At 62.2% G+C, this 21658-nt stretch overlaps 3 protein-coding genes across 7 annotated transcripts; 2 read left to right on the top strand and 1 right to left on the bottom strand.

Moving 5' to 3' along the window:
- Positions 1-4464: 4464 nt before the first annotated feature.
- Positions 4465-13509, bottom strand: TMEM8B (transmembrane protein 8B). 3 transcript variants are annotated; one of them, XM_065662209.1, is made up of 13 exons: positions 13381-13509; positions 10361-10550; positions 9596-9803; positions 9308-9441; positions 8913-9172; positions 8318-8667; positions 7901-7997; positions 7580-7703; positions 5904-6046; positions 5574-5752; positions 5340-5486; positions 5150-5266; positions 4465-4984 (listed from the first exon to the last, which is right to left on the bottom strand). In XM_065662209.1, the coding sequence occupies exons 1-13, from the start codon at positions 13466-13468 to the stop codon at positions 4628-4630; spliced, it is 2394 nt and encodes a 797-aa protein (XP_065518281.1). In that variant the 5' UTR covers positions 13469-13509; the 3' UTR covers positions 4465-4627. The 3 variants fall into 3 exon arrangements, with proteins under 3 accessions (XP_065518281.1, XP_065518282.1, XP_065518283.1); XM_065662210.1 differs by having other exon boundaries at positions 4465-4963; XM_065662211.1 differs by having other exon boundaries at positions 4805-4959.
- Positions 13510-15304: 1795 nt separating this feature from the next.
- Positions 15305-20082, top strand: TAF1C (TATA-box binding protein associated factor, RNA polymerase I subunit C). 3 transcript variants are annotated; one of them, XM_065662205.1, is made up of 15 exons: positions 15305-15456; positions 15497-15562; positions 15654-15747; positions 15954-16060; positions 16152-16247; positions 16330-16400; positions 16823-17070; positions 17143-17253; positions 17351-17474; positions 17589-17660; positions 17778-17913; positions 17999-18127; positions 18223-18397; positions 18519-18656; positions 18906-20082. In XM_065662205.1, the coding sequence occupies exons 1-15, from the start codon at positions 15316-15318 to the stop codon at positions 20045-20047; spliced, it is 2850 nt and encodes a 949-aa protein (XP_065518277.1). In that variant the 5' UTR covers positions 15305-15315; the 3' UTR covers positions 20048-20082. The 3 variants fall into 3 exon arrangements, with proteins under 3 accessions (XP_065518277.1, XP_065518278.1, XP_065518279.1); XM_065662206.1 differs by having other exon boundaries at positions 15340-15562; XM_065662207.1 differs by lacking the exons at positions 15305-15456; positions 15654-15747 and having other exon boundaries at positions 15475-15562.
- Positions 20083-20260: 178 nt separating this feature from the next.
- Positions 20261-21633, top strand: HINT2 (histidine triad nucleotide binding protein 2). The gene is made up of 5 exons (XM_065662212.1): positions 20261-20332; positions 20908-21054; positions 21142-21246; positions 21343-21415; positions 21486-21633. Exons 1-5 carry the CDS (start codon positions 20279-20281, stop codon positions 21575-21577), a joined length of 471 nt encoding a protein of 156 aa, XP_065518284.1. The 5' UTR covers positions 20261-20278; the 3' UTR covers positions 21578-21633.
- The last annotated feature ends 25 nt before the right edge of the window (positions 21634-21658 follow it).

Raw genomic sequence — 21658 nt, 5'->3', positions numbered from 1 at the left:
TTTGCCCCTCATCTCCATGCTCCTGGTACCAATACCATGGTGCAAAACCAGGCATGCCCTGCCGCTTTCCCACATCTCCAGGTCTTGTGACACAGGATGCTGCTGGGCAATGTTGGTTCCTCATGCCCTGGGTCTACCTCTGAGCTCCTTGTTCCTGCTCTGGGCTGGCTTTTGTCATGCTCAGCTCTGTCCCAGTTGCACAGGACAGGTACCCATGGCACGGTGCTGCCCTGAAGCAGGCACCTGGGGAGGTGCCCCATGGCAGAAGCAATGCAGGAGCATGCAGTGGGGCTATTCTTGCTCTGTCTGTAGCTGTATCTCCTGCTTGTGGGAGCCTGGCTCCTATCTGGCCCTCACCCAATAATGTGCAGGCTGTGGCTGAAGCCTTGAGGGGTCTCTGACATGAGATGAGGGCTGGGGAAGGCAGTGGGGAGTGTGAAACACAGTGCTAGGAGTGGGGAAGAAGAGTGGTGTGCAAGCAGGCTCTATGTGCCTTCATGCAGGAGAAACGCGGTCCCTTTGCATGCTCAGAGCTGCTCCCCCGAGGCTGACCATAGTGGGGACACTGTCTGGGGTCTGAGGGATGGCAGGGACAGAGCAGGGCAGGCAGCTCCAGCGCCTGTGATCTGTGCAGTGATGCCAACCATGGGTGATGGATGGGTCTGCACGGGGAGGGCGGTCGAGGCTTGCTGCTCTGATGAGAAAATCATCGAGTGGCTGGAGGCTGCAGCAGGCAAATTGCTAAAGAAGAGAGCAGCCGGGCTGTTCTCCCAGGTTTTCGTCATCCCCAGAGCAGCACAGACACAGCCCTGCCCGGCCAGGGGGCAAGTTCTGGCTGCTCCCACTGCGGGATTTACACTGACTGTGGTAGAAGGGGTTTGTCTCACTGGGACCTGGCATCACAGCAAACAGGAGGGGTGAAGACCAGGGCAGTAGTAGGGGATCTGCTGCCTCTGGCCATAGGGTTTCATTAAGGATGCAGGGAGGAAGCATCCTGTGGTGGGGACAGAGCAGGACATGTACACACCTGTCCCTGCAACCTGCAAAGAGCATGCTCATGGACCACCAACCCCAAAGTGACGAAGCTGATGGCACCAACAGCCACCCTGCCACCCAAACCTCACAGCCCCTTGGGCTAGTAAAGAGCAGAGCAGCCTCCTGCACCCAGATAGACCCCCAGGGCTGGCACCTCTCTCACCAACCCCCAGGCTGCCTGCTGGGGTGTGCACGGGCAGGGAGAGGAGGAGGATGCTGTGTCCTGCCCGCACGCACACAGCCCGCTGCAGGGCTCAATAATTCAGGCCTGGCACATTAAAGTTGCATGGCGTGCTGTTGCTGTCTGCAAGGACAGACTGCATCAGGGCCACTGCCCTGTGAGCCTGGCCCCACAGACATGAGCAGGCAAGTGGGTCCAGCAACCCCACAGGGAGGGCAGGGTGCGGCAACGGGCAGAGCATCCCTGCAGTGGGAGTTAGAGGTGGGATGAGGTTGTGAAAGGAAACATGGTCCTGGCTTTTGGGATGTGCATTTCCTGGGAGCACAGGAATGCTCCAGGCCTAATGGCACTGACATTCCAGGGCTGGGATGCAGGAGACGGAGCTGGGGGTGATGCTGTCCCCAGGACCATCCCCTTCTCCTGCACGACCTGTGTCCCCCACAGCCTCCCTGGCAGGACAGAGGCCACAAAAGCTTGTGCTGCCCCAGGCATCAGCTCATAGCCCTTCTCAGCTGTATCTATCCCCATGTCCCTGCAGCCACCTGCCCTCACAGGGCCCAAACACCCCCATCGCTCCCCAGAACAGAGGAAGCAAAGCTCTCCACCGGCTGTTCGGGGAGTCGGTTGCCATGGAGATGTCAGATGTACCTGGTTGTAATAGGGACACTGTTGCCATGGTTATGTGATTGCTGTGCCTGGTGGAGGCAGGGATGGAGCATCGGAAGGTTGTTTACACTGAGGGGGAGGGAGTCACAGAGATCCCAGCTCTCTGTGAGCAGGGGGGGAAAGCCAGAGCCCATTCTTCACCCCAAGCACATCCCCATGGGGCTGAGGCTGGAGACCACGGGAGTGAACCATCAAAGCTCACCCAGCCCCATAGGGATGGACAGGTCGGTACTTCCAACCCTGCAATGAAGAGGAGGTGGCTGAGGGGATGCAGAATCTCCCATGGGGTGTCCCAGTCAGGCTTGGTGGGACACAACGTGCCACACACTCTGTACAGGGTGTCCCACAGGAGAGACCAGCTTTACCATGCCTGGTGCCATGAGCACCGAGCGCAAACCTGTCGGTGCAGCAGGCTCCATGTCCTGTACTCGCACCCCACCACGATGCCCCCCAAGCTCTGCAGGCTCCTGGGCAGGGGGATGGTTTCTGCCCCACCAGGGCTGGGGTTGAAGTGAGTATGGGGAGCCCCAGCTCTCAGCGGGCAGCCTACAGCAGGCCCCAAGGGATGAGATGGGCTGGCACAGAGTGCCTGAATCCCCTCCAGTGCTGCCTGGCCGAGCTCCCTTCCCGGGAGCATGGTTGGCTGCTTGGCCTGTCCTTGAGATGAGAAATGCAGCCTCAGGTTTAATTAACGTGAGGAGTGCTGAGCCACGCGGCAGCCTGGAGCAGAGTCCACCAGAGCCCATGAGTGGCTTCTCCAGGCTTCCCTGGGCAGCTCTGCCTGCTAAACCCCCTGCCGATCTCTGCCAGGACACCTCGGGGGTCCATACCTGCATGTGCCACCCCATGGTGTCTGCCATGGGGCAGCCCAAGGGCTGCGCAGCTGCTTGCAAGGTGAGTGCACATCCCACAGTGTGCTTGCTAGGTTCTATTACTGTAGGGTCTACACCAACACAGCAAGCGGCCCTGCAGCAGTGAGCAAGGGGATGAGGGAGAGGTAAGGATGCTGCATGGAGCCCTGACATCTCTAGGGAACTGGCGTGTGCCTACCCCAGCGCAGCATGACCCCCAAGCTCCGTGTGCAACGCATGCTGCTGGTGGGAAGGCCAAAGCTGAGCTCCTGGTTCTCTGTGGGCTGCTGCTGCTGTGAGAGGTGGGGGAGGAGGGATGCAATTGGAGCTGGTGAAGTGAGTAATGGTTTTAATTAAAAAATTAATCCTTAATCAGCCGCCTGGCTGGACCAGAGAGGGCATTCTGCATGGCACAGGAAGGGCTGCAGGGTGAGCTCTTAGGGGGAGGAACAGTGGCAGATTCAAGTCCCCCAGCCTCCTTGCACAGCAAACAGGGCTCCTGTCTGTCCCCCCTAGGCTGCCCAGAACACCTCCAAGCCAGGCTGGATCCCTATGGCTACCACCCCCCAAAAGGTCAGAGGCAAGCGGCAAAGCCCTGAATCCACTACCATTAGCATGGCCCTCCCTGGCTCACCCCTCCTTCTGCTCTGCACACCCCATCCCTGCCACTCCTGCAGCCCCCCAAGCCTACCCCGCTGCAGTCAGCAGCAGCCCAGCTCCCAGGCAGCAGTTTTAATTAGACTGCAATCCCATTACATAGCTGCCTGCCCGCTCGCAGTTGCTAATCCTGTTAGGCATCCACTAAGTCTCCCTGCGCCGGGCTCTTCCCCGGGTACCGTGTAAGAAGGGGCAGCAGGGTTTCCCATCTCCTCTCTGGTCCATCTTCCCTGTGCTGAGCTGCAGGAGCAGGGTGGAAATGCCCTGTTCTTGAGCGGCACACAAAGTCTGGGTGTTTGCTGCCACACCACAGGCACCACTGGCTCCAGTGGGTGCTGAGCCATGGGGTGGGATGAAGGACAGGAGCTGAAACAGGGTTCTCCCAGCCCATGAGCAGGTACAGTCCACACAATACCCTTCCCACCAATGCTCAGTGCCCTGCAGGGACGGGGCAGCTGCTCATAGCTGGTGGCAACAATGGGGACACAGAATCACTGCTCCACTCACTGCTCCTGGGTGGGTGCACTCATGTGTGGGGCACCAAGGGAGGCTGCTCCAGGCAGTCGGTTGTCACCAAGCAGTTGTGGGCTCCTGAGGATGTGGTCCTTGCAGGCACAGTGCTCACAGACCCATGCATTGACGTGGCAAGCAGCACTACCACCACTCCCCAGTGGCGGTCACCCCCAGGGCTATGGGCTCCCCAAGGTCCTGCCAGCTTCAGGAGGACCCCAGCAGCCCTGGCATAGCACGGCTGCCATGGGTCAGGCATTGCAGCCATCCTGTGAGAGCACAGTGCCACGGCAAAGTCATCCCTGCTCTGCAGCCTGGCCTGCAGGGAGCCAAAGCGCTGAGCTACTGGCCCCCTGCCTCTTGCTGGCCACCTTGCTCTATGCCAGTGCTGTGTCAGCCCTACAGCAGAGTAGCAGCTCTTGCTACAGACCCCATGAGCGAGAGCCGGAGACCACTGCCATTCCTCACTCTGCAACCAGCCACATCCAGAGAGAGGAGCACGGCCCCAGCTCAACCTCAAGTCACCCCAGCTCTGCACCAGACTGAGCCACAACAACTCCTGGAGACAAGTTCAACCAGGCTGTAATTGCAATAAAAGGATGGCACGAACGGCTCTGTGCCCTCCCGGAGGAGTCCTGGTGCTCCTGGGAAGGGGTGGCTGGGAAAGAGAGCGGGTGCCAGGCCCCGCAGGGCTGCTGTCCGTGCAGGAGTCCAGGTGCCGTCACCATCAGCTGGTACAAATGCTGTTGATGGAGGCCACAGCCGGGTCAACCAGCCCCAGCTCCTCCTGTTCATTGACACAGAGCTGGTACCCGCAGCCCTTGCGCCGGGGCAGCGGCCCCAGGCGCCTGCTGGGCTTGGCACGGGGCGGCAGCAAGAAGCCGACGCTGCCGGCGATGAGCAGGTGCCAGATGCTGTGGATGTAGAAGTAGTTCTCCTCCGTCTCCACGAAGGCATAGAGCAGCACGGCGGCCGCCGCGATCAGCGCTCCCGGGCACAGGTAGAACGCCCAGCGCTTCCAGGTCGGTGGGTAGCAGTGTCGGCGCCGGATTGTGCGGGCTGTCTGCAGTGGACAAAGGGAGGGCTGGGAGAGGGATAGGCACGGCCACTGTGCCACATCCCCCAGTGCTCAAGGAGTGGAGTTCAGGGAGGGATTGATGCTGGCAAGGGAGTGGGGCTGGACATCTGGGCGGGATGCTGAGCACAGCCAGCGTGGGGACATGAGAGGGCAGGGGCAGTGTCTCCTTACCCATGCGACAGCCATGATCCCCAAGGCGAAAAGGCTGGGCCCTAGCAGGTTCCAGAGCCCATGGCGGTCCATCTGCAGAGCCATGGAGAGCAGCATGGCCCCCAGCAGGTACAGCACCTGTGGGGCAGCAGGGCACCCATCAGGATGGGTCCCCTCCAGCCCACCTCGCGCTACCGGTCCCCACACTAGCCTGCTTGACCACGGGCTGGAGCCGGGCCATGGCGATGACGGTGACCCAGACAGACATGAGGGAGCCCAGGAAGTCACAGAACTGCAGCACGTCGTACTCCATGATGCAGAACACCACGATGCCGGGCTGGTCACAGGCATGGTAAAACTGGTGTAGAGGGGAAAGGGTGTGAGAGCTGTCCCATACAACCCCAGCCCTTGCCTGTCCCCACAGCCACCCCCACCGCACGCTCACAGTGGAGAAGAACATGGTGAAGATGTAGACGGCAGCTTCCAGGAGGTAGTGGCTGCGGACAGCGATGGCCACGGGAGGCACGAACATGACATTGCTGAGGCACAGCAACAGCGTGGAGAGCAGCTGGAAGCCGTAGGAGAAAGCCTCGGAGTTGTCTGTGCAGCCCCAGCCATTCCAGCCTGTGGCCAGGGAGAGCTGCTTTCAGCCCTGCAGCACTTGCAGGGGCTGGGGAGGGAGCAGGGAAGCCTCTTCCCAGTGCCCTGTGGAGAGCTGGTGTGGGGGCACTGATGGGGGGCAATGGGCACTATGGGTGCCCGGGGCAGCTCTCACCAGCTTTGCACTCGCAGGCAGCGTACAGGTAGTTGTTGGTGCGCAGCAGCTTGCACTGGCCATAGATGCCACAGTCGTTGATGCAGGGCGAGAGGTAGGTGCGCAGGTACACCTCGGCTGTCACATTGGTGCAGGGCTCAAACCTGCAGTGCAGGAGAAGGGGGTCAGCCCTCACCCTGCACCCCCTGAGAAGCTCCTGCCTCCTCCAGAGGCAACCATTGCACCCAGGCTTGGCAGATGATGGGACACGAAGGGAAATGAGCTGCTTTGGTGAACCTGTGAGGGTGCTGAGGCGCTGGCACAGGGTGCCCAGAGAAGCTGTGGCTGCCCCATCCCTGGCAGTGTTCAAGGCCAGGTTGGACACAGGGGCTCGGAGCAACCTGCTCCAGTGGAAGGTGTCCCTGCCCGTGGCAGGGGTTGGAACTGGGTGAGCTTTAAGGTCCCTTCCAACCCAAACCATTCTGTGATTCTATCCTGCGTACCAAGCTGGGCAAGCAGGAGGAACATGGTCATGCTTAGACCCACTTTTCTTTATCAACACACTCAGCTGGCTCCTATTTCATTTGTATTTTGCTGTGCAAACAGCATGCCCTGCAGTGCCTGCCTGTCACTATGTCACTATGAGAAGGACCAAATGCAACTGGTAACTCAGCATGAACTACGAGCATAGCAGAAGAGTCAGAGCAGGCACCCCACTGCCCGCGCTGCCCATGCACAGGGCTGTGGGCAGTTCCAGCACCTCCGCAGCTCCAGCACGCAGGAGCACAGACATCCCACATCCCAACAACACACACCGACTACTGCCTGCACACACATGGGCACCCCAACGTGAACAAGCATGCACACAGTGCTGTCTGCACACATGCGTGGGATGCACCTGCATGTGTGTCTGTCCACGCGTGTGCTCATACAGTCAAATCTGCACACTGTGCACATAGAACACACACAGCCCTGTCTGCTTGCAGAAACCTGAACTCACACACAGGGCTGTCTGCACGTATGCATCCAAATACGCATGCAATGCTGTCTGCATGCATGCACCAAATGTGCACGCAACACCATCCACATGCATCAAAACCCTACGCTGTGTGCATGCATTCACTGAACATGCACACAGAACCATCTGCGTGGCACAGACCCCACATTATTCTAGTATGTACAGACACAAGTGCACAACAGCCACTCTTCTCCACAGGGTTCTCAGGCAGACACCCATGCCAGGAGCATGGTGTCGTACCCCAGACACAGAACCCGTCCTTGGAGATGCTGAGAAGAGCAGGGGGGCAGCAGCCAGCACAGCCAAGCCTCATCCTCACAGTGACAACCCAGTCCCCTCCCATGCATGGGTACAGATGGGCACTGCTGGGGACGGGCAGGCACCAACAGATGCACGGCGTTCACAAGCTGACAGGCGCTTCCTAACCGCAAGACAGAGGGAAGAGCCGCGGGGACCACAGATGGTCAGACAGGCACAAGATAGAGCCATCCGTGCCCACACAGGCACTCACACGGTGACACACAGCCCCCAAAGCCATGTGCACACACGTGAGCGGTGACATGCAGTGCAGGTGACAGGCACCCCTATGGACCCACAGCGCATATGCATGCATGGAAGAAGATCATGGGTAAGACACCCCCTCTGGGTGTGCAGGGGGGGGACAGGCAGTGGCTCTTACCCATGCTCCGTGGCACAGAGCGAGCGCAGGCTCAGGTACCAGCTGCCTGTCTGGGGGTAGGGGATCCGCAGGCGGCTGAGGCTGGCTGTGGCATTGACAGAGAGCAGGAAGCCTGCCAGGGACTCTGTGGACCAAGAGAGCTCCATGTGAGCAGGGCAGAGCCTGTCCTTCCCCATGGGCATTGCTGGGACAGGGACAGAGCACCCCAGGGTCAGATGCTCCCATAGTTTCTGCCATCTCCCACCCAGTCTCTTGCCGGACATATGGAGGGCAAGAGACCCCCACATCCATGGCAGGATGAACGTGCACAGTCCAGCCTACCTGTCTCACAGGTCACTGAGGTGTTGTCACTGGACGTCAGTGGGACTTCATGGTTCAGACACCCAAACACCGTCACATTCTCACCACGCAGGGAGCTCTGAGAGCAGTGGAGGAGATAGCCCTAAACCATGGGCTATGGGGGATGTCCTCTGCTCTGACATCTCCCACATAATAGCACACAACCTATCAGTGCCCTAACCCACTGCCACCACCCAAGAACACCCCAAATTCAAGCTATCACCCTGCTTCTGAGCACTCTCATCTGTGCTTCTGCACCCAAGAGCTCTCAAACCCATAAACCACGAGCACCCCAAATCCCATTCCATGCCCCACTGCAGCCTTGACATCACCCATCTCCCAGCCTGTCCCCGTCTCAAGCTGCCCTGCCCCATCCAGGGCGCAGCATGGCCATCTCACCACATTGAGCCGCAGCTCCAGGTTGAGCACCCCACCACTGTCCAGCACTGGCAGGAGGTTGATGACGAAGACAGCAGGGCGGTCGGGCGGCACCGACACGTTGGGTCCAAAGAAGATGTAGAAGTGGACGGAGAAGGTGTCCAGCTCATTGCGCAGCGTGGGGCGGATGGGCCAGCACCGCTCGCTGGCGGGTGAGGTGATGGGGACCGGGTGCTTTGTGCCGTTGGGGCTGGTGGGTGGAGGGCTGTCCCCCAGTGCCATCCCGCCCGCAGAGCCGAAGGAGTGGGGCATGTTCATGGAAGCACTGGAGGGCAGGAAGGGTGGCCGGGCCAGGCTGGGTTGGGAACAGTCTGTGGGGGAAAGAGCTGTCAGCCCAGGCACTGCACAGCTCCTCCAGCCCTTCCTTAGTTCTCACCCCCCCCTTCTTGCCCACCACACGTTTCCATGTGGAACCCAGCCCCAACACCTCCCAGGGTCCTCATCCCAGCAGGGCTGTGTATAACCCTGTGCCCAGCTGGGGCCAGATCCTTTACCCCCACACCAATCACCCAAGCAGATACAAGACCACGACCCCTGCCCACAATTTCCCATGTACCTGTGAGCTGCACGGTGACCTGGAAGGAGATGGTGCCTGGCACCCCAGGGTGTTTCTCCACTAGCACATAGTACCAGTGCTGCCAGAAGGGCAGGTCCAGTGCCAGCTGGCAGGGATCATGCTCCCGGCAGTCCAGTGCTGTGGAGTTGTGCAGAGGGGGAGCTTTGGCCCTCACACGCAGCCAGAGTGGGCAGCCCTCAGCCCCACGGCACCGCAGCACCTCCACTAGCACTCGTGATGTGTAGCTTGGCACAAACACCCTGCAGGACAACAGTGTCAGGTCCTGCCCTCCAGCATGGACCAGCGGGGCTGGGGAGGCCAGGCAGAGGGGATGGAGCACCCTCAGCAACCCAACCTGGGGGTGCCCCTTCCATAGGAGACCCTCTTCCACTCACTTGTAGAGGCAGGAGCGGTTGTGGGGAGCCATGCTCTGCTCAGTGACATAACCGGGGTACAGCACAGCGATGTTCACCAGGCGCTGCACGATAAGCTGTGGCTGGAAGAGATACTGGCACTCCTCGTAGAGTCCCTGCACCAGCAGAACAATCAGCAGGGGAAGGGGGCTTGGGGCACTGTCCCCACTTGGGACATCTGCCCTGGGCACTGCCAGCCCAGAACAGCCAGACCCCAGCAGAGCCCTAAAGTGAGACCTGTCACCCCGTGCTCCCCCCAAAGCCCTTCACCTTGACAGAGATCTTGCCCTCATCTTTGGGCAGATGAGCAGCCAGGAACCAGTCCCCAGGCAGTGGGCTGGTGACATTGAAGACCCCCGTGGTGCGGTTGGGTAGGGTCCAGGTGAGGGTCAGTGCAAAGGAGCCAGGGACGGCTGTGTCCCTGGGGAAGTGCGTGTGCAGTGGGTTAATGACGGAGGGAGCCCCTGAGCGGAAGTACCTGCAGGAGAGACAGCAGTTAGCAGGGTGCAGGTTGGGCAGCACAGCAAGGCAAGCATGCCCTTCATGTCAGGGGTCTATCTTTCATGCTATTAGGAAGCTCAAAGTCAACACGGGAGGCCATTTGTAAGCTGAGACCATGTAGATAAGGGCCTTAGTGACATGGTTTAGTGGTGGACTTGGCAGTCCTGGGGTAATGATTGAACTTGATCCTCTTGTAGAACCAACTAAGTCTTTTCCAGCCTAGTTGATTCTATGACTTTGCTGGAGACTGTGAGCTTCCTCGGGTGGGTGTTTAACAAAACTGTTCATGTATGGGGTTCACAAAGGAGGGGAGCCTGCAAGAGTGGAAGATGAATCATGGGGAGTGAGCGCGCATGTGTTTGTGCATGCATGAGTACTCCTCTGCATCTATGCGCATGTGTATATATATACATATGTGTGCACATGCAAGTAAGAAGCAGACAAGGGCTGGCAGGCTCCAGGGAAAAGCCTGGCAGAGGACAGCAGGGCAAGCAGAGGCAGGCAGGAAGAAAACAGAGCAGGCTGCTTACTCACACGGTGATGCTACGGTCTGGGCATTGATCCCCAAAGGTGCCACCCTGCTCCTTGAAGGTGATGAGGTTCCAGACAGCAATGACTGTGTCCTCAGGGATGTGGAAGTGGAAGAGCTCAATGCTGGCAAAGGAGCGGAAGGGGCTCAGCTTGCGTGGCGTGCGGGTGAAGTAGTCAGTCACAAAGAGCCCATCTGTAGAGGAAACCCAACAGACTCTCAGCAGGGTGGAGAACTAGGGGAAGGGAGGAGCACCATATCTCCCAAACCAGGTTCTGAACATGTCCCAAAACCAGGATGCAGGAATGGATGGCGGTGTGCCATTTCAGTGAGTTCTTAGGGCTGATGTCAGCTGTGCCCAGCTGCATCTCCAGCCCTGGCACAGTTTTCATCACGCCTGATTCAGCATTGCCTCAAGCCCAGTTCCCCAAGCTGTGGACACTCATCTTCTGGAGCCTGAGGAACCTTTGGTGTTGGCTGCTCACACTCAACCTAGGTGCAGCCCACCTCTTTCTACTCATTGTCCTCTTCAGTGAGGATCTGCTCCCTGCATTTAACCTGTAATAAAGGGCTGTTCCCCATACCTCCAGCCCTGACCAAGAGGTCAGCTCCCACAGGGACACAGATTTCTCCTTCTTCTCTGCTGCCAAGGAGGATCAGAACAGAGCCTATCATAAACCACAGAGTCCTACCCTAGAGCTATGAGAAGAAGGAGCGAGCAGTGTACTTCCTGCACAGCCTCCCAGCTCTCCCATGGTTTGTGGAGGAGGAATGGTGCACATATGTGTGCACATATGCACACGTGGGTGCTGTCTGCGTGCGCGGCGATGTGGAGGCGTGCACGCCCACAAGCATGGGTGCGCGTTGCTGAGCACAGCCCCATGCCTGCAAGACGCTTCCTGCAAGCCCACAGCACTCACTGGGACCACCTCCCCTTGCCCAACTGCCTGACAGCTTGATTTCAAGGGTTTCACGGGACCACAGCGGCAGAGGGGCAGCGGCTTCCTTGCCAAAGTAGAGGCAAGGGAGACCTGGTCTCCAGAGAGCAGATGCAACTTCACCCTACCATTGCCACACTTCTCCAGTGCCTGGGAGACCCATGCATTATTCCCCAGAGATGCACCAAGGACGAAATGCACCTCCGCACAAGCTGCCAGCAAGTGGGATGCCAACAGAGGATGGGCTGGGAGAAGGCATGTGCCAAGAAGGAGTTGTCCAGCAGGGAGTGGGATAGCAGAGAAGGGCTGGTTTGCACAGCATGAACCTGGCTGGGAGTGCCTGCATGTGCTCGCGTGCACATGTGTTTTTCCTGTGTGTGTGCAGCCCCAGCCGGCTGTACACTGACATGCATCTGCTCCCTTGCCTGGAACAAAGGCAGCTCCCCCTCCCCTTCGCTTCCAGACAACACAAGCCAGGCATGAAGTACCTGTCTCAATGCAAGAGCACCCGATCCCAATTTCCCCACCATGAACCAACAAGACACTCCACAGCTCCCCTCCCCACGTGCAGACAGTGACCTGCCAGAGGACCCAAGGGGACATGGGGTGTTGAACACAACTGCAGGAGGTGGCACAGGGGGAACCACTCGGAGCTTCCCAGCCCCTGCAGTTTCCTCCAAGCCCACTTGCACAGGGCAAACAGTGAGGAGGCAGCTGCAGGTCAATCTGAAGCCCAGCAGCCGCATGACCAGAGCACGGGACGGTTGCTGGAGGATGGAGAGGAAATTCCTAGCTATGGAAGGGGGAAGAAGGAAGATAGCAAGCGCCCTTCTGGCGGTGTGGAAGCCGCTGGACCACAATCGCAGGTCGCGACCGGCAGTCAGCACCGCTGACAGCTCTGGGTCAAGCGGTCAGGACCGCGGACAGCTCCGGGCGCGAACGGTCAGCACCGCGGACAGCTCCGTGTCGGGGCGATTAGCGCCGAGGGCAGCTCAGGGTCGGGGGGGTCAGCACCGCGGGCCGCTCTGGGCGTGGGGCGTTCAGCACCCCGGACAGCTCCGGGTCGGGTGCTCAGCACCGCGGACAGCTCCCGCGGATGCCACACACCACCCCCCCGCTGCCCCACGGCGACCCCCGACCTGCGGCACCGGCGGCCCCCATCCAGCTGTGTCCCCCCCTCCCGGGGATGCCCCCTACAATCCCCTGGGTACCCCTTCACATGCCCTTCACCAAGCCAGCTCCCCGTGCCCCACAGCACCCTCACCCTTGTATAGTTCCACCAGAGAAATCCCCCTCAACTTTGCTACGCGCACAACCCCCTCTCTGTCCGTCCCCGCTGCCCCACCGCAAGCACACAGTTCTCTGCCCTCCACCTGCAGTCCCCCGGGCCCACGTCTCACGCACATGAACCATGCCCTGGCTGTTCCGCAGCATGTGTACTGCCTGCGTCCTGCTGGCACGCACACCTCTGTGCCCCACCGCACACTTATCTCCATGCCCCACCGCTCGGGCACCCCAAGCGCTACAACATGCTTGTCGTCGTGCCCCACACCATGCACATCCTCACTCCCCCATTGCATTGGGGTCGGGTACCCTCTGCACATGCATCCTCATGCCCCTTTATGCAAACACCCCACTGCACACGCACTTCTGTGTCCCATCGCACCCACATCGTGCCCTCTCGCTCCACATCCCTGACCCACGTACCCCCACCTCCTGCCCCATCTCACACACGCTCCACACACAACCAGGCTCACCTCCGTGCCCTGTTGCTTACGTGCCCCAATCCCCACTCCATGTGCACCCCATCCCTCCCTCCTTGCACCTAGCCACCATGTCCCACCGCACGCACATCCCACACTCCCTGGAGCCAGCTGCACCCCACTCCCCGCCCCCAGCCCCACTGCGTGCACCCCACACATCCCACCCCTCCCGTACCCCACCATTCTCATCACAAGCTCGCCCCCCTGCCCCACCACCCGAGCACCAAGCACCCCACCGCGCGCACCTTCAGCCGTCCCATACCTCCCCCCACCCCCCGGTGCCCCGGTGCCCCCCCCAGCCCCCCTCCCGGCCGCGGGCCTCACCGGCGGGGGCCGGCGGGAGGAGGAGCTGCAGGAGGAGGAGGAGGAGCAGCGCGGGCTGCAGCCGCCGCCCGCCGCCGGACCGGACCATGCCGCCGCCACGGCTGCCGCGGGGCGCGCGCCCACAGCAGCCCCGCCGCTCACCGGCGGCCATGACGTCACCCGCCCCGCCCCGCCCCCTCCCGCCACCATTGGCCCCCATGAGCGTCACTCGACAGAGGCAGGGCCCCGCCCCACCCCCTCCACCCCCCACCCCCCACCCCCCTCTCCCGGAGCGACCACCCACGTTCCGCCCCCCACCCCCCCCCCACCCCCATCATGCCGCTGGTCGGGGCAGCGGGGACAGGGACAATGAGGCTGGGGGAGGGACAATGAATGGGGACAAGGATATGGGGCTGGGGACAGAGATAGGGAGCTGGGGACAGGCACCGTGAATGGGGACAGGAATATGGGGCTGGGGAGAAGGACATGGGAGTAGGAGGAGGATAATGTATGGGGGTACGGATATGGGGCTGGGGGGGGACAATGAAAGGGAACAGGGACGTGGGGTTAGGGACAGAGATACGGGGCTGAGGACAGGGACAATGCATGGGGACAGGGATACGGGGCTGGGAAGAAGGACTTAGGGTTAGGATGGGGATAGTGAATGGCGGCAGGGATACGGGGCTCGGGACAGGGACAATGAGTAGGAACAGCGATAAGAGCCTGGGGACAGAGACAAGAAGAAGGAAGAGGGGTATGGGGCTGGGGACAGGAGCAATGAGTGGGGACAGGGACAGGGGGTTGGGGAGAAGAACATTGGGCTGGGAAGGGGGATAATGGGAACAGGGATATGGGGCTGGGGACAGTGATAGGGAGCTGGGGACAGAGACAATGAATGGGGACAGGGATGTGAGGCTGAGGTCAGCGACAATGAATGGGAACAGGGATAGTGGGCTGGGGAAGGGACAATGAATGGGAACAGGGATATAGGGCTGGGGAGAAGGAAACAGGCTGGGGACAGGGATAAGGGACTGAAAGGAGAGGGACAAGGGAGTTTGGGTATGCGCTGAGGCTGAGGACAGGAATAACAGCTGGGGAACGGGGCAAAACCTGAGGTCCAGGACACAGGGCCCAGTTGTAGGTGGGCGTGGGATCACAGGACACAGCTGAAAGGGGCTGTGGGGCTGGGACACGGGGGTCAAGTGAGCTACAATGCGGGGGGCAAACAGGGCAACTTGTGGAGAGTGGACGGGAGGCAGCAACAGCTACCTATGGGGCTGAGGGGGCTACTTGTGAGGCTGTGATGTGGGTCGGGCGGTTTCCTAGCAGTGGCTACAACCTTACTATAATAAATGATATCATCGTTCTTACAGAGGAGGTGTCTGTGAGAGGGGCTCTGCCTGCGGGGATGGGAGCATCCTGACCTGAACCGGCCTCATCGCGCTTCCCAAACTCCCCTGACAGCAGCCTCATCCTCCCCTGACATCACCGTCCCCCTTAGCCAAGGCGAGTGACCCACGGCGTGCACAGCCCCACTTCGGGTCACTCCCATCCCTCTCCCCTCCACGAAACCCCCCCCCGGTGCTGTAGAGGACCGGCCAACCCCAGGGGTCTATCCCGACAGCCCCGTGCCCCCGTCGGGACCCACCAGTGCGAAGGGGACCGGCAGCGGCTGCCCCCCCCCACACCGGGACAGACCCGTGAGCGGCACCGGCCGGTGTGCGTGCCCGCGGGGGGGCTGGGGCACCCCGCACCGACGGCTCCGCAGCGCCAGCGCCGGTCCCGGTGCGGCACCATCCTCCCTGCGCCCGTCCCGGTCCCACCGGGGCCGCGCATTTTCTTCCTCCGGCCGCCAGGGGGCGGTAACGCTCCGAGCGCCGATGCCGCCGGCGCCGCTCTGCTCCCTTTCTCTTTCCGGGTGCTGATTGGTGCAGCCGACAGCAGCGCGGCGCGGTGATGATGCCACTTCCGCCGGTGGCGCTGGTACCGTGCGGACCGGCGGCGGCAGCTCCGTGGGTCGGGATCTGCCGGCTCAGGCCTCCCCCGCTACCAGCGCTCCCCCCCCGGGGCAATGGAGTTCCCGGCCGCTCTCTTCCCCTCGCACTTCGGAGCCGGCCCGCCCCGGCAGGAGACGGGCCTCGCTCCGGCCGCAGGCTGGGGTGAGCTCGGGCCGGTGCTGGCGGCCGGTGCAGGCCGCCCGCAGGTGAGGCCGCGGCGCAGCCCGCCCTGCTCGGTGCCGGTGGGGTTCGGGTCGCGCCGCGGACGCCCTCACCCCCCGCCGCCTCCTCCTGCAGGCCGAGCCGGCGTTCGTGCCCCGCCGCGGCGGGACGGGCGAGAGCTGGGACCCCGCCGACGTCGCCGCCGTGCCCTGCCTGCCTCCTAACACGAGTGAGGGCCACGGGAGGGGTGCGCTGCCTGGGCAGCGGGGGGCACATCCCGTTCCACCTCCACACGCGCGGCTCGGTATCCCACCCGGGGGCTTTAGCGGCTCCCCCCGGGGATATTTTGCACGGGAGGGAGTTGGAACGGGTGAGCCATTTCTCCCCCCATGCTGCAGCGTTGTGCCAGTACCGGCCCCTTCCCTCTCCCCACAGGCTTCTGGGTCCCCTCAGTCGCCCCTCAGGACATCCTGTACCGCAGCATGCTGCACAGGAAGCTCCGGGAAGGCAGGTCCAGAGCCACACTGGACTTCGCCAAGCAGGTAGGGCCTGGGGCACCATGTCCTGCGAGGATCTGGGGGGACGGCGTGGGATCCCTGCGCATCCTAACCCCTCTCTGTACTTCCGTGACAGCTGAGCCATTTCTTTGTGGATCACCCAGAAGATGCATTTGGCTCCCTGGGGCAACTGCTGCACAAGAACTTCTACTTGGGTGACTCCACCCTGAGGGTCAGTGTCCATCCACTGGGAAAACCTCTGTTTCCACACACACTCCTCATGCAGCTGCCAGCCCAAACCTCTGTGCCCACAGAGACCGGCCCGGGAAAGCACCATCCGGATGACAGCCTTGATGGAGGAAATTGAGCGTCTGGAATCCAGGCGGTAAGCATCAGAATCACAGAATGGTTTGGGTGGGAAAGGACCTTAAGATCATCACTTCCACCCCCCCTGCCATGGGCAGGGACACCTTCCACTAGACCAGGTTGCTCCAAGCCCTGTCCATCCTGGCCTTGAACACTGCCAGGGATGGGGCAGCCACAGCTTCTCTGGGCACCCTGTGCCAGCGCCTCAGCACCTTCACAGGAAAGAATTTCCTCCTTATATCCAGTCTAAACTTCCCCTGTTTCAGTTTGAACCCATCACCCCTTGTCCTATCACTACAGTCCCTGATGAAGAGTCCCTCTCCAGCTTCCTTGTAGTCCCCATTCTGATACTGGAAGTCTGCTGTGAGTTCTATATCCCATGCTCTGGCAAGGTCTGGGGGTGTCCTGCTCTCTCCCCCACTGACACTGTGTCACCCGCAGCGGCTGCCCCCAGAAGCATCTCATCTCCCGCCTGCGCTGGTTCTCCCACCTCTGCCGGGACTGGCTGTTCGAGGTGCCGCTGGTGGTGCTGGCAGACTGTGTGCATGAGGAGCTGCTGCTTCGGTGGTCCAGCCTGCTCTTCGATGACAGCCCTACAGGGGGGGCACTGGCCTGGCTGCCCCCTGAAGACACTGGGGCACGCGTGGGCCGCCTGGTGTACCCTAGAGGGCAGGCCATGAACCACCTCTGTATCCTTTCACATGTGTCCCTGGGGTAGCAAGGGGGAGGGTTGTGTTGCACTGCCTTAGCTGGCACCCCAGATTTCCAGGACATGGTGCTGAAGGAGCTACCCCGTGCCCAGGGCTCCCCAGCATGGTTTGAGCTCAACGGGCACATACGGCAAATAGCTGCTGCACGGGTGGATGGGGAAGGTGAGCCAGACCCATGATCCAAACCTCAGGCAGAGCATGAGGTAGAGGCGTGGCAGGGAGCCCCCAGGATGCTGCAATCTCACATGTCCCATTCCAGATTTCGTTGGTGTCCGCTCAGACTATCACTGTGGTGTTTGGAGGGTGTCAGGCAGGACGGGAGCAGCTCCCACCCCGCTGCAGGTGGTCCGCACCAGTGTGCCTGCCTCCTGTCTCACTGTCAGGTAGGCAAGGAGGGAAAGGAGCTCTGCAAGGAGGGGCTCTGCCACCTCTGCAGCCCTCTCTGCCACAGGACATGCTCTCACCCCTGTGGTAATGCCATTCACACCATCCCACAGTCCTCACCTCCCTGGGGAACTGGCTGTCTGCACCCAGAGCGGATCTGTCTACCTCTGGAGCGTCGAGACAGGGTGAGAGGGAGCGTTAAGGGCTGGGAAGGGGGCTCGTGCAGACTCCTGGTCTCAGAGGGGAGAGCGTCCCAAGCAAGAGGGGCTCTGCCCTCTGCCATCACTGTCTTCTGCCCACAGGCTACAGCAGCTCCGACACGACCCCCAGACCATGTTTTTCCGGGAACACTCACCCTGGCGCTGGAGTGACTTCACTGCCCACCCGCGTGTGCTGAGCTGTGCCGACCGCACTGGCCTGCAATGCCTGGACACCCGGGTGAGCACAGGGCATAGGGCTGGTGATGGAAGGGGTGAGGGCTCCCCAGCGTGGGCTGCTGACAGACCCCACTCTGCTGCCGCAGGTCCCCGAGAGGTGCCAGTTTGACTTGTTCAAGGTGGGTGAGGAAGCCAGCTGCCAGCGTGGTGAGCGTGTGGTGCTGCCTATGTACCTGGGCAAGGCTCATCCTTCCCAGCACCTTGTCTCCACCCAGGTGAGTCCCATCACACCTCAGGGGGACACCCCAGGCACGGGGGACTGCCACAGCATATTAGTGTGTGCCCCCCTAAGTCATGCCTCCCATTCTAGTTCTCTGTGTACGTGCTGGACGAGCGGTTGCCACTGGTGCCTGTACTGAAGTGGGCACACATGATGAAGGACCCCCCTCTCTTTGCCCACCTGATACCAGGGGGGTCTGAGAGGAGCCATAAAGTGCTGCTTGGTACATCCTGCACCCAGGAGCTGTTACTGCTGCAATACCGGGGTGAGAGATGGGGCTTGGGGGTTGCTGTGGTGCTTATGTGCCCATGTCCCAGCATCTTCACTGCTGGTTCAAGCTGTCACCCCTGTACTCACTGGCCATTTTATGATGTGTTGTTCCACAGGGGGCAGCCAGTCAGTCTGCCAGCTAGCAGGGCCTCCACAGAAGCTGCACAGCATCGCTGGCTGCCTGCAGCACCTGCCTGCACAGCTCCCGCACCGACACCACATGCTCCAGCACCGCCTCAGCGCCCCGGCTGCTGGTGAGGGCCCTGTGCCGACCTGGGGTGTTCTTCCTGGTGGGGAGGGATGTGGGCTGGAGCGGGTAAGTGTAACCCTGGGCAGGTGGTGGTTGAAAAAGCAAAAGCAAAGCCCTGAACAACCCTGCACAAGAGATTAATGACTGAGAAAAGGACATGGGGGGCAGGAGCCAGCAGTGAGTGTGCCCATGTGGGCTGGAGGCAGCCCATGCTGCTGGCCAGGCCCCAAGGCAGTGTCCCCTGTCGCCACAGGTCTGGCTGCCACAGTGCAGAAGGATGGACCACAGGAGTCCCTGCTGGTTTTCCAGCTCTCTGAGGCTGGGGATGTCTTCTGCCAGAGGCTGACTCACAAGGCAGCACAGCCCCCTGCACCAACCGCAGTGGATGAGGCCACAACAGCCCTCGGCTCTTCCCCTCTCTTCGAGTCTCCAGTCAGCAGCCCACCAGGCTTGGGCAGCAAGGAGGAAGAGAAAACCTTCTACTTGTCCAATCTGGAAGTGATTTTCAATGAGGAGGAGGAGGAGGAAGAGGAGGTGTTGAACGCTCCAACAGCCCAGGATGATGATGAACTGCCACAGGCGCCCTGTGCCAGCGCAGTGCCCTCCCCAGCGGTGCCCAGCCCAGCCACTGCCCTGCTGTACCGCCGCTGGCTGAGGGCCCTGTTCAAGGGCCGCAGGGAGCACCCCCCGCGCGCCTGCCGCCCTACCCTCAGCCAGAAGCTCCTGTTCATCCGCAAAGAGCTGGAGGCACCGGCAGCACCCAGCGCCCTGCAGCAACAGGCACGCCAGCGGCTGTGCCAAGCTATGCGAGAGGGGGGCCGCATCCAGCGCTGGGACCCCAGGGACCTCCAGACCCCCACCCCGCCGCAGCCTCTGGAGCTGGAGGGAGATCCCGACCCCCTGAGCACCCGTCTAACCGCGGCTTGGTCCGGTGATTGGGGCCAGTGGTGGGAGGAGAGGACGAGCTTCAAGCTGGCGCAGAGGCAGAGTGCGCTGCGGGAGCAGCGGCGGCGGCAGAAGCGAGCCCGGGGCCGGTGCAGCCTCTCGGCCAGCTTCACCTCGTCCCTTACCTACCAGTCCGAGCTGAGCGACTCCGGCCTCCTGCCGCCCACCCCCGGGCTGCCTCGGGAGGGCACCCCGCCGCCGCTGCCACCCGCCAGCCCCCCGGCAACGCCGGAGGACGGGCTGCTCTCCTCGCAGAGCCTGCGCTCCCGCGGCATCCCCAAGGAGCGGCGCAGGACGCTGCGGGTCTACCTCGGGGTGTGGGACGAGCCGCTCGCCGCCTCCCCTGAGCCCCCCGGTAGCCAGGCCAGCCAGACCTGCATCCCGTCCTCACAGAGCCAGCTCTCCTCCGCTTCCCAGCCTCGCCGCAAGCGGCCGCGCATGGGCTTCTGAGCCGCAATAAACACGGGCCGCACCCGTTCGCCTTCGCACGTCCTTGATCTTGGAGGGGCAGGGGGGGCCCCTTGCGTCGGGTGCGATCGTGCCTTGGACACCCGCAGCGGGCCCGGCGGTGCCGCACGTGTGTGCGGGCCCTTTAAGGCGCTGGGAAGGGGGCGGGATTAGGGGCGTGAGTGACGGGAGCGGGACGCAATGGGGCGGCGGAGCGGGGCCTGCGCGGCGGCCATGGCGGCGCTGCTGGCGCGGGGCCTGGTGCGGGGCGCGCTGCGTGCGGGGCAGGTGCGCGGGGGGACCGGACGGGCAGGGGCTGGGGGGCAGCGGGGTGCGGCCGGGCCCGAACGTGCGCTCCGTTCCAACGCTGCTCGCAGCGCACACACACACAGACCCCGGGGGTGGCAGCTCCGTGTGCGCTCCCCCACGGGTGTCACCCATGCGCGCACCCCCGTTACCCCGCCCTGCACCCCCTGTGACCCCCATGCGCACTCCTGATCACCCCACCGCGCACCTCCCGTCACCCCCATACCTACCCGTGGGGCACCATTGCACGCCTGTTCCCCGCCCGTTCGGGCCCCCCAAACTTCGTTCCCCTCCCAGCAGCGGATCCGGTGCCCCGTGACCCCCCCCCCCTTCCGTCCCCAACGGATGCCCCCCCTGACGCGGGTCCGGTCCTCCCGTGAGCATCCCGCGACACCCCCTGGTTGGGCCCGTCCCGTCCATTTCCCCGTCCCACCCCGGGCTGTAGGCCCCATGGGCATCCTGTGACCTGCCCCCCGGTTCCGTCCCCTCCCGTATCGCCGTGCCCCGGCCGAAGCTCCGGTCCCCCCCGTAACCCGTCCGGTGTCCCCCCTGTGCAGCGCTACGCGTCCGGCGGTCGGGGTGGGGAGGTGGACAAGGCGCATCGGGCGGCGGCGGCTGGCGAGGATGCGGGGGGACAGCCCACCATCTTCAGCAAGATCATCGCCCGCAGCGTGCCCGCCACCATCCTGTATGAGGACGACAAGGTAGCGGGGAGCCCCGGCAGTGTCCCCATGGAGCAAGGGTGCAGCATCCATGGGAACGGGGCTCACCCTGCTTCCCCCCCCCGACAGTGCTTGGTCTTCCGCGATGTGGCCCCCCAAGCGCCCGTCCACTTCCTGGTGATCCCCAAGCACCCCATCCCCCGGATCAGCCGTGTGGGTCCCCAGGACACCGAGGTGAGGCCGGGGGTGTCCCTGTGGACACGGGGGGGGACACGGAAGGACAGGCACACATGCAGTGCTGACCCTCATGCTGCCCCCTCCCCACCGCAGCTCCTGGGGCACTTGCTGGTGGTGGCTGCTCGCACGGCGCAGGCGGAGGGGCTGGCTGATGGGTACCGCCTTGGTGAGTTGGGGGTCCCAGGGGCTGGGGGTGTCCAAGGGGGTGTCCTGAGCCTCTGTCCTTCTCCCCACAGTGATCAATGACGGGAAGCATGGCGCTCAGTCTGTCTACCATCTACACATCCATGTGCTGGGGGGGCGGCAGCTAGGGTGGCCCCCTGGCTGAGCCCCCGCACCCTCACTCTCTGCTGCTCCCCAATAAAGCATCTCCTTGGTGGTGGCTTCGTTGGCTCTCTGTCAGGATGGC

This window comes from Lathamus discolor, chromosome Z (genome assembly GCF_037157495.1).
Source record: "Lathamus discolor isolate bLatDis1 chromosome Z, bLatDis1.hap1, whole genome shotgun sequence".
Taxonomy (NCBI): Eukaryota; Metazoa; Chordata; class Aves; order Psittaciformes; family Psittacidae; genus Lathamus; species Lathamus discolor.
This window is presented reverse-complemented; position numbering and strand designations above follow the sequence as displayed.

Excerpts from the sequence above, each read along its gene's own strand:
- HINT2 (XM_065662212.1), top strand. The coding sequence starts at position 20,279 with ATGGCGGCGCTGCTGGCGCGGGGCCTGGTGCGGGGCGCGCTGCGTGCG. Across the intron at positions 21,055-21,141 it reads TCCTGTATGAGGACGACAAG|TGCTTGGTCTTCCGCGATGT; the intron begins GTAGCGGGGAGC and ends CCCCCCCGACAG. Across the intron at positions 21,247-21,342 it reads TGGGTCCCCAGGACACCGAG|CTCCTGGGGCACTTGCTGGT; the intron begins GTGAGGCCGGGG and ends TCCCCACCGCAG.
- TMEM8B (XM_065662209.1), bottom strand. The coding sequence starts at position 13,468 with ATGGTCCGGTCCGGCGGCGGGCGGCGGCTGCAGCCCGCGCTGCTCCTC. Across the intron at positions 9,442-9,595 it reads AGGGCAAGATCTCTGTCAAG|GGACTCTACGAGGAGTGCCA; the intron begins GTGAAGGGCTTT and ends CTGCTGGTGCAG. Across the intron at positions 4,985-5,149 it reads GGATCATGGCTGTCGCATGG|CCCTCCCTTTGTCCACTGCA; the intron begins GTAAGGAGACAC and ends TCCCTCTCCCAG.
- TAF1C (XM_065662205.1), top strand. The coding sequence starts at position 15,316 with ATGATGCCACTTCCGCCGGTGGCGCTGGTACCGTGCGGACCGGCGGCG. Across the intron at positions 17,914-17,998 it reads TGCAATGCCTGGACACCCGG|GTCCCCGAGAGGTGCCAGTT; the intron begins GTGAGCACAGGG and ends CTGCTGCCGCAG. Across the intron at positions 18,128-18,222 it reads AGCACCTTGTCTCCACCCAG|TTCTCTGTGTACGTGCTGGA; the intron begins GTGAGTCCCATC and ends CTCCCATTCTAG.